General features: G+C 47.1%; 1 protein-coding gene across 1 annotated transcript in view; it reads right to left on the reverse strand.

Moving 5' to 3' along the window:
- Window positions 1-9,787, reverse strand: part of LOC101952036 (CD209 antigen-like protein C) — a 59,127-nt gene extending 49,340 nt beyond the window's left edge. Inside the window, exons 1-7 of the mRNA XM_065576118.1 lie at window positions 7,945-9,787; window positions 6,432-6,542; window positions 5,338-5,427; window positions 3,860-3,910; window positions 3,002-3,091; window positions 1,535-1,585; window positions 676-765 (exon numbers count right to left, since the gene is read on the reverse strand). Of these exons, the coding sequence (XP_065432190.1) occupies window positions 676-765; window positions 1,535-1,585; window positions 3,002-3,091; window positions 3,860-3,910; window positions 5,338-5,427; window positions 6,432-6,542; window positions 7,945-8,041 (580 nt within the window). The 5' untranslated portion in view covers window positions 8,042-9,787. The remainder of the gene's footprint in view (window positions 1-675; window positions 766-1,534; window positions 1,586-3,001; window positions 3,092-3,859; window positions 3,911-5,337; window positions 5,428-6,431; window positions 6,543-7,944) is intronic.
- Between the last annotated feature and the right edge of the window lie 1,070 nt (window positions 9,788-10,857).

The following is a 10,857-nucleotide window of genomic DNA, read 5'->3' on the forward strand; positions in this document are numbered from 1 at the left end:
CCAGGGGCATCAGGGACACCTCAGCATGAGGGCTCCTATTGGCCCTGCTCCTGTGCAATAATACCAACTGTAGGTAAGTTGGCAGAGGCCATTAGCTGGGTGTTTGGGGACACACCACCACACTCTTCTGGGAGGGCTGCTCCCCCTCTCCCGCCCATATTCCTGCTTCGTTTCTTCAGATGGTCAAGGGAATTTCCTCTAGAGGATGGGTCTCAGTTCCTATTCATCTAAGCAGGAATCGTCTTTATGGGGGCCCCAGGCATGTGCCTACTCCCTGTACAGACCAATTCCACTCATGCCCATGGCTTCCCCAGCAGGATAAAACTCTCAGCCACTGAGACACTGGTAGAAACGTGACCTCATCACAACAAAATTTCATTGGATAATCAGTGATCCTAGGAACAGGACAATGTTATTCAACAACTTTTAAGAGCTGCTTCCACCTCCTATGTTTCTCCCACACCCCACAATAATCTACAGTCCTGTCTGAGCTGGGGCCAGATCCCCAGCTGATGTATGTCTGACCAGCTCCACTGAAGGCCAAGAAGCTACAACAACTTCACCAGCCCTGCACCTGACCCCGTGGGCCCCACTCTCTCCTCCCTTGAGGTGTAAGGACCAGAAAAGATCCTTGAAGACCGACAAGGACTAGAAACATTTCCTTTATCCTCTCACCTAGATAGTCCTGCTGAAGTGACAGATTTCTCTGGGCATCTCTTCTGATAGCATCTCGATCCAGCTGGGCTTCAGCAAGACCCTGGGAAACTGTAGACATGAGACTTTTGATGGCAGAGTAAAATTTATCAGCAGGGGAAACCCATAACTTTGGGGACATCCCTGCTGCTGTAAAACATGATTTCCTCCCTGTTATTACCCTAGACTTCTTATGTCCATTCCCTCATGCTAGCTGTGATCCTCCGCTACAGGTGCACTGTGGTCAACACCGGGATTCATTATTCTGGACATCAGCTGTGTCCTCGGTACAATGTAGAGCTGCGTTGGGGCTGCTCTATGTTACACTGAGCTGCCAGTGGCCCCAGGATGTGCGGTGCAGCTGGTTCTGCTACACACAGGTGAGGAATGTGGCTGGACAGCTCAAAGGGGCAGAGCAAAGCTGAGAGTGAAAAGGTTCAGCCTTCCCAGAGCAATGCAGGGCTCTGACTGCTGTGCGGAGCAGAAAGCCGCCTGCTGCCACGAGGAGCCTGTCTCGGTTTGTGTGTGGTTAGCTGGTTGCAAAGTTAAATAGGGAAGGAATGTATTTGTCGGGCCCAAGCTCTCCTTGTGCTAATGTGGAAGGGGCAATTGTGGGAGCGCATTGTGCTTTGCCCCCATTGCATTATTCTCACTCCCAGACATTTCCTGCCAGCCAGCTCCTTGGACACTGCAAATAACAGGGGGCAGAAAAGAACTGCTGTACATGGGTGCCTCAAAGGGAGAGACCCCACCCATGTGCAACCCCCATGATTTTAGTGCACGTCTTGTGACAAGGGAACAGTTGATGCCCAACCTCTTGAGAAACATCAGCAGAACATACCATTAAGAAGTCGACTGTTAAACACGTTGAATTCTTTGGACATCTTTAACTCTAAAAGGAAGATGAGAGAATGGGGAGTTTGCATTTGAAATAACAACACATGGTGCCCCACCCACATGCCCTACCCCTGAGGAGCGCTGGATAAGGACCATTCATCCAGGAGTGTGTGAAATTTATGGAGCAAGCGCAGTCGTTTTCCAGGATGCAAATAGATTTCACTTATAGCCATTAATTATTTATATTACAGTGCTGCCTACCAGCCCCACCTGAGATTAGGGCCCCTTTGTGCCAGGTGCTGCGCAAACCCGAACTGAGATTGGGTACCCTTGCTCTGGCACTGCAAGGACACAGAGCGAGAGACGGTTACAATACAAAGAGACAAGCAATGTTACCCATTTCACAGATAGTGAAACTGAGGCACAGAGAAATGAAGTGACTCTTTAAAGGTCACACATGGAGTCAGCGGCAAAACTGGGAACTAAAGCCAGATCTTGTGAGTTCTAGCCCATGCCTTAGGCACAAGAGCAGCCAACCTCTACTCAGCTGTTGCTTAGACCCCCTTTGGAGTAGCAGGATTTGAGTACTAACCCACTGTTACTGTGAAGTTCTGAGTGCCCAGGACATGCTGCACAAAGACAGGCATGCATTCCAGATGGGTTCAGGCTCATTAGAGTCCCAGGGGCAAATTAGCAAATTAACACCAGTCTTTATTAAGAGAGATCCAGTCAATGACCCACTCAGGGGAACTGTGGTGGAAAAAACAGGTCAGATCCAGGACTGCATTAAGACATTCCAGGGGCATCAGGGACACCTCAGCATGAGGGCTCCTATTGGCCCTGCTCCTGTGCAATAATACCAACTGTAGGTAAGTTGGCAGAGGCCATTAGCTGGGTGTTTGGGGACACACCACCACACTCTTCTGGGAGGGCTGCTCCCCCTCTCCCGCCCATATTCCTGCTTCGTTTCTTCAGATGGTCAAGGGAATTTCCTGGAGAGGATGGGTCTCAGTTCCTATTCATCCAAGCAGGAATTGTCTTTATGGGGGCCCCAGGCATGTGCCTACTCCCTGTACAGACCAGTTCTACTCATGCCCATGGCTTCCCCAGCAGGATAAAACTCTCAGCCAATGAGACAATGGTAGAAACATGACCTCATCACAACAAAATTTCATTGGATAATCAGTGATCCTAGGAGCAGGACAATGTTATTCAACAACTTTTAAGAGCTGCTTCCACCTCCTATGTTTCTCCCACACCCCACAATAATCTACAGTCCTGTTTTAGTGATGGTCAGATCCCCAATTGATGTATGTCTGCTCAGCTCCAGTGAAGTCCAAGGAGCTACATCAACTTCACCAGCCCTGCACCTGACCCTGTGGGCCCCACTCTCTCCTCCCTTGAGGTGTAAGGACCAGAAAAGATCCTTGAAGACCGACAAGGATTAGAAACATTTCCTTTATCCTCTCACCTATATAGTCCTGGTGAAGTGACAGATTTCTCTGGGCATCTCTTCTGATAGCATCTCGATCCAGCTGGGCTTCAGCAAGACCCTGGGAAACTGTAGACATGAGACTTTTGATGGCAGAGTAAAATTTATCAGCAGGGGAAACCCATAACTTTGGGGACATCCCTGCTGCTGTAAAACATAATTTCCTCCCTGTTATTACCCTAGACTTCTTATGTCCATTACCTCATGCTAGTTGTGATCCTCCGCTACAGGTGCACTGGGGTCAACACCGGGATTCATTATTCTGGACAGCAGCTGTGTCCTCGGTACAATGTAGAGCTGCGTTGGGGCTGCTCTATGTTACACTGAGCTGCCAGTGGCCCCAGGATGTGCGGTGCAGCTGCTATTACTACACCCGGGCGTGGAATGTGGCTGGACAGCTCAAAGGGGCATCGCAAAGCTGAGAGTGAAAAGGTTCAGCCTTCCCAGAGCAATGCAGGGCTCTGACTGCTGTGCAGAGCAGAAAGCCGCCTGCTGCCACAGGGAGCCTGTCTCGGTTTGTGTGTGGTTAGCTGGTTGCAAAGTTAAAAGGGAAGGAATGTATTTGTCGGGCCCAAGCTCTCCTTGTGCTAATGTGGAAGGGGTAATTGTGGCAGCACATTGTGCTTTGCCCCCATTGCATTATTCTCACTCCCAGACATTTCCTGCCAGCCAGCTCCTTGGACACTGCAAATAACAGGGGGCAGAAAAGAACTGCTGTACATGGGCGCCTCAAAGGGAGAGACCCCACCCATGGGCAATCCCCAGGATTTTAGTGCACGTCTTGTGACAAGGGAACAGTTGATGCCCAACCTCTTGAGAAACATCAGCAGAACATACCATTAAGAAGTCGACTGTTAAACACGTTGAATTCTTTGGACATCTTTAACTCTAAAAGGAAGATGAGAGAATGGGGAGTTTCCATTTGAAATAACAACACATGGTGCCCCACCCACAAGCTCCACCCCAAGGAGCGCTGGATAAGGACCATTCATCCAGGAGTGTGTGAAATTTATGGAGCAAGCCCAGTCGTTTTCCAGGATGCAAATAGATTTCACTTATAGCCATTACTTATTTATATTACAGTGCTGCCTACCAGCCCCACCTGAGATTAGGGCCCCTTTGTGCCAGGTGCTGCGCAAACCCGAACTGAGATTGGGTACCCTTTCTCTGGCACTGCAAGGACACAGAGCGAGAGACGGTTACAATACAAAGAGACAAGCAATGTTACCCATTTCACAGATAGTGAAACTGAGGCACAGAGAAATGAAGTGACTCTTTAAAGGTCACACATGGAGTCAGCAGCAAAACTGGGAACTAAAGCCAGATCTTGTGAGTTCCAGCCCATGCCTTAGGCACAAGAGCAGTCAACCTCTGCTCAGCTGGGGCTCAGACCCTGTTTTGGAGTAGCAGGATTTGAGTACTAACCCACTGTTACTGTGAAGTTCTGAGTGCCCAGGACATGCTGCACAAAGCCAACCATGCAGTCCAGATGGGTTCAGGCTCATTAGAGCGTTTAGAGTCCCAGGGGCAAATTAGCAAATTAACACCAGTCTTTATTAAGTGAGATCCAGTCAATGACCCACTCAGGGGAACTGTGGTGGAAAAAACAGGTCAGATCCAGGACTGCATTAAGACAATCCAGGGGCATCAGGAATCCAGGGGCAATCAGGGACACCTCAGCATGAGGGCTCCTATTCGCCCTACCCCTGTGGAATAATACCAACTGTAGGTAGGTTGGCAGGGGTCATTTGCTGGGTGTTTGGGGACACACCACCACACTCTTCTGGGAGGGCTGCCCTCCCCTCCCCGCCCATATTCCTGCTTCCTTTCTTCAGATGGTCAAGGGAATTTCCTGAAGGAGATGGGTCTCAGTTCCCACTCACCCAAGCAGGAGTTGTCTTTATGGGGGGCCCAGGCATGTGCCTACTCCCTGTACAGACCAATTCCACTCATGCCCATGGCTTCCCTCAGCCACTGAGACACTGGTAGAAACGTGACCTCATCAAAACAAAATTTCATTGGATAATCAGTGATCCTAGGAGCAGGACAATGTTATCCAACAACTTTTAAGAGCTGCTTCCACCTCCTATGTTTCTCCCACACCGCACAATAATCTAGAGTCCTGTCTGAGCTGGGGTCAGATCCCCAGCTGATGTATGTCTTATCAGCTCCACTGAAGTCCAAGGAGCTACATCAAGTTCACCAGCCCTGCACCTGACCCCGTGGGCCCCAGTCTCTCCTCCCTTGAGGTGTAAGGACCAGAAAAGATCCTTGAAGACCGACAAGGACTAGAAACATTTCCTTTATCCTCTCACCTAGATAGTCCTTGTGATCTGATAGATTTCTCTTGACATCTCTTCTAATCGTATCTCGATCCAGCTGGGCTTTGGCAAGACCCCGGGACACTGTAGACATGAGACTTTTGATAGCAGAGTAAAATTTATCAGCAGGGGAAACCCATAACTTTGGGGACATCCCTGCTGCTGTAAAACATGATTTCCTCCCTGTTATTACCCTAGACTTCTTATGTCCATTACCTCGTGCTAGCTGTGTTCCTCCACTACAGGTGCACTGTGGTCAACACCGGGATTCATTATTCTGGACAGCAGCTGTGTCCTCGGTACAATGTAGAGCTGCGCTGGGGCTGCTCTATGTTACACTGAGCTGCCAGTGGCCCCAGGATGTGCGGTGCAGCTGCTATTACTACACCCGGGCGTGGAATGTGGCTGGACAGCTCAAAGGGGCAGAGCAAAGCTGAGAGTGAAAAGGTTCAGCCTTCCCAGAGCAATGCAGGGCTCTGACTGCTGTGCGGAGCACAAAGCCACCTGCTGCCACGAGGAGCCTGTCTCGGTTTGTGTGTGGTTAGCTGGTTGCAAAGTTAAATAGGAAAGGAATGTATTTGTCGGGCCCAAGCTCTCCTTGTGTTAATGTGGAAGAGGTAATTGTCGCAGCGCATTGTGCTATGCCCCGTTTCATTGTTCTCACTCCCAAACATTTCTTCTCCACTAGCGGGATCCGCAGCCAGCCCTTTGCACTGGCCCGAGAACACCCTTGAAAAAACATTTTTGTATGAATATTTCACAACCTTCAAAATGTCACCACAAACATGGCCTAGTTAATGATTGTGGTTCATATTTCTCTGAGGTTTACGAGCACAAGTCCCCTGGAAAGCTAGCAGGCCACATGCTAAAGACAAATTCCTCCCCTTTGAAAATCCGGTCACCTTAACTCACAGGTGAGTGAACGTTACTTAGAAATGGCAACTGCTCCATAATTAAGGTCACAGCTGAGCCTCCAGTCTCAGCCCAATTTTGTGCCCCACTGCTAAAATCCACCCAAACTAGTCAGAGCAGCCTCACTCTTGGCAGGTGAGATCTGAGGCCGAGGTAGAAACGAACAGGAGACTTACATTTCCCAAGTTTCACCACGATGAGAGCTGTGGCCACTGCAATGCAAATCGCCAGCAGGAGATACAGGATTTCAATGGCCTTCCCTTGGGAGCAGTTGGAGTGACAAAGAGCTGTGGGGAGCAATGCTGGTTAGATATCTCAATGTGGGTGTAACAATGCTGACTCTGGTGGGACACAACTGAAAGTATCATTTCAGGACAAGTTGCTTAGAGCAGGGCAGTCATTGCCCCAGGCTGGTTGTTCTCCATCTCTAAGGCACACCAAACCTGCCAAACAGAGAGGACTTCGGTCTCACCCCACTGGCTACCATAGATCATACAATAATTCCCTTAGACACTCCAGTTTCCCAGTATCAGCACCAGTGCCATTCATTATGAGGACGAAATCAATACCCCAGCAAAAGAAAAAAGGTTCTCCCAATCCCAAAGGACCAAGTCACAGACCCAGGTCAGTATACAGGTCAGATCTTAACCACAAATCATGCTGTTGCCAATTCTTTAGAATCTAGAATCTAAAGGTTTATTCATAAAAAGAAAAAAATATAGATGGGAGCTAGACTTGGTTAAATGACATCAATTATATACAGTAATGGCAATGTTATTGGTTCAGGCTTGTAGCAATGATGGATTAAACTGGAGGCTCAAATCAAGCCCCTGGAGTACATCCACAGCTTGGATGGGTCATTCAGTCCTATGTTCGGAGCTTCAGTGAAACAAAGTTCCTCCAGAGGTAAGAAGCAGGATTGAAGAGAAAATGGAGGAGTTTCCAGGGCCTTTTATATCATCTGCCATGTGACTTCTTCTTCCTTTTTCTCAAATACAAGCTGCCCAGCCATGGCTTGAAAGCCTTAGAGTTCTGTCCCGAGGCATGTCCCTGCATGCCTTGCTGAGTTACAAGGTGTATCTGCCTTCTCTCAATTGGTCAGTTGTATGGCTGATGGTCCTTTATGGGCCATTAAGCAGGCTAGGCAATGCTGATGCCCCACTGTCTGGGGTGTCACCCAGAAGCATAGTCCAAGTTTGAAATACAGACAGTATAGAGCCAATACTTATAACGTCAAATAGAAAAACGATACGTGCATACAGATAGCATAATCATAACCAGCAAATCATAACCTTTTCAAGGACACCTTACTTAACCTCCTTTGTACAAGGTTTGGTGCCACTATATGACCTTGGTTGCAACAATGGTCTATACGGTCACAGTTCATGTCAATAACTGTCGCGGGAAGACATGGGCAGGCTCACAGGACCAGTTTCCTCCCTGAAATAGCAACACTGAAGGCACTGGAGTGACCCAGGGATGAGTTTGCCCCATGATAAGAAAGGAGTTTATGTGGATGATGGGAATATCCATATTTAAGCAATACACTGATTGGGAGAGAGAGAGAAGCTATTCTGATTGTTGGCACTGGCCAACCTCAAATTAGCAAAGCCAGGAATCGGACCCAAGACTCCTGACTGCCAGGGCAGCTCCTTAATCACAAGACCACCCTTCCTCAGACCAGCTCACCTTTACCGGCTCTCCCAGGTGTGCTGCTCTCTCCCTGCACTGCCAGTTCCATCTGCTTTGAGCTTTCCCATTTGTGGTAGGAGCTGTCCGGGTGCATGGCTGCAGATGTCTCTGTTCTACGCCTTGCTGTCGGTGCAGTTTATATCGATAGGAGCCTTCATCATGCCTTTCCAGAGAAATGGCCGCCTATGACCACACTTCCCATTCTCACAATTGCCAGGTCAGGAATCATGGCCCAACCATTTCCTCTCCAGGTCAGTGCAGAGTCATAGAGATGTTGGGATGTAGATCATTGAAGCCTGATCTGAATACCGAAGCATGGAGTTAAGGTCAAGGACTCTTAGAACTCTTGTTGCAAAAACAATTTTACAATCCAAGAAAAATACAGAAAATCATCAGAAAAGGAAACAATTCCAGCTGGACTGAGATAAAGTTGTATACGAATTGCAGGAAATGGCATTTCTTGGCTCATGGCCTGGGCTCATGGCAGCCCGCCCAAGGTTGTTTCTTTGGAATTGTGCGGTGAGAAGGCCTGATGGAAGGAACCTACACTGGCAATTGGGACCATTCTGAACATACGAGCATAAGAACGGCCACACTGGGTCAGACCAAAGGTCCATCTAGCCCAGTATCCTGTCTACTGACAGTGGCCAACGCCAGGTGCCCCAGAGGGAGTGAACCTAACAGGCAATGATCAAGTGATCTCTCTCCTGCCATCCATCTCCACCCTCTGACAAACAGTGGCTAGGGACACCATTCCTTACCCATCCTGGGTAATAGCCATTAATGGACTTAACCTCCATGAATTCATCCAGTTCTCTTTTAAACCCTGTTATAGTCGTAGCTTTCACAACCCCCTCAGGAAAGAAGTTCCACAAGTTGACTGTGCGCTGTGTGAAGAAGAACTTCCTTTTATTTCTTTTAAACCTGCTGTCCATTAATTTCATTTGGTGGCCCCTAGTTCTTATATTATGGGAACAAGTAAATAATTTTTCCTTATTCGCTTTCTTCACATCACTCATGATTTTATATACCTCTATCATAGCCCCCCTTTAGTATCCTCTTTTCCAAGCTGAAAAGTCCTAGCCTCTTTAATCTCTCCTCATATGGGACCCATTCCAAACTCCTAATCATTTTAGTTGCCCTTCGCGGAACCTTTTCTAATGCCAGTATATCTTTTTTGAGATGAGGAGACCACATCTGTACACCGTATTCAAGATGTGGGCATACCATGGATTTATATAAGGGCAATAAGATATTCTCCATGCTAGTCTCTATCCCACTATGACCTTTGGACTTTGGTATAGTATGTTTAGGGTATGAATGTGGAAGGAATAAGGTTTGTTTTGTTATCAATAAAGAGCATTTAGACTATTATATACCAACACTGTGCCCAGTATCTCCTTGCTCCCCATCCCGTAGGGAGACCTCTATTGCGGGTCTAACAAGTGGTGGAGAATGTGGAGAGATATTAAGGAGTGCCAGATTTGGAGACGGGGTCTTACAGTGTTGGGGGAGTCCTTATTTAAGACTAATAAGAGTGACTCCTTATTTGTGAAATTTGTGAGGTGAAAACGTGTGGGGAGATACCGCGTGGTGTCAGTGTAATAATGTTTAAAATACTATTTAAGAAGAGAAGAAAAGGGATGGAAGAGGAACCCCAGTAGACGAAAGTTAAAGCCCTTTCTTTGTTAGAGAAGGAGATTATTGCATTTGGGACATGCCCTTGAATGCAAGGTGCAGTGGAACCGGATGTAACATTTGATACCTTAGAAAACATGTTTGAGAAAGATCTATAAACGTAGAAGCCGAATGCCAGTAAAAAGCAAATGGCCGTAGTATTGTTGTTTTGGCAAGCTGTAAAAGGCAATTGTATGTACGGGGGAAATCCGTGCAGATTTACAAACATTACAAGAAAATTTTAAAGCTTGCCAGGAAAATTTGGAGTGGGAAATGAGGCAGGCGCAGCTAATGCAAATTCAGTTAGAACCAATGGGGAAACAAAATAGGGAACTGGAGAAAAGAATGATGGATTGGGAAAGGATTAATGCAGACAAAGATAAATTAGATCATCAAGTGGTAGGAATGAAACAGTGAATTCGAGATTTGACTAATGGAAAGGAAGAGGAGATCATAAGTGTTTCTCACAGTTGGTGCCAGAAAACTATAGCAGGACTGAAAAAGCAAGTGAAAATACAGGAGCTGCAAGTTGCGGATGTGTGTCAAAAAGAAAGAGATGTGTATTTGTGTTTGGATTCAAATATTTGGTATGGAGAGGATCTGCGGGGGGGTTAAGAGAAAAGGGAATTTGACCAACCTCAAGAGGGGCTTTATACTAAGTTGAGGGAAGAAATAAGAAACTGGCCTGCAGAGCTTAAGCCAGAAAAGTCTGTAGCAGTGATAGAACGGAGGTCAACCATTAAGGAGTTAGTGGGGGAGATACAGTCAGAGCAGACACAAATAATTCCTGCGAATTCATCAGATTTATAGTTGATGGTAAAGTCATTAGTCCCATTGAATATGAAAAATTTAGCTCCATGGGTAGTACCGTGGGCAGAGTTAGGAGGAAGAGAGAATTTAAATACGGTGAATCTTACAGGTTAATCAGAGCAGCTACCACTGGGAGATTAGACAGTCAGTAGATCGAGTGAAAATGTTTTGGACAGGCAGCCAGAAGCACACCAACTGATAGCACGATTTATTATGCTGTTAGGGAAAGATATAGGCCAAAGACCCATGAATGTTTTATCTTGTGCAGATTACATGAAGCCTGGAGATTCAACCTATTAAGGAGACTAACATTGAGATTCTTGGCTGGAGAAATACAACTGGTAACTAATCCCAGGGTGGAGGTCGCCAGACATGTCACGGCTGATTCTTTGATGGCAGTTGATTTGAATCAGAGGGAATTTT

This window comes from Chrysemys picta, chromosome 22 (genome assembly GCF_011386835.1).
Source record: "Chrysemys picta bellii isolate R12L10 chromosome 22, ASM1138683v2, whole genome shotgun sequence".
Lineage (NCBI taxonomy): Eukaryota > Metazoa > Chordata > Testudines > Emydidae > Chrysemys > Chrysemys picta.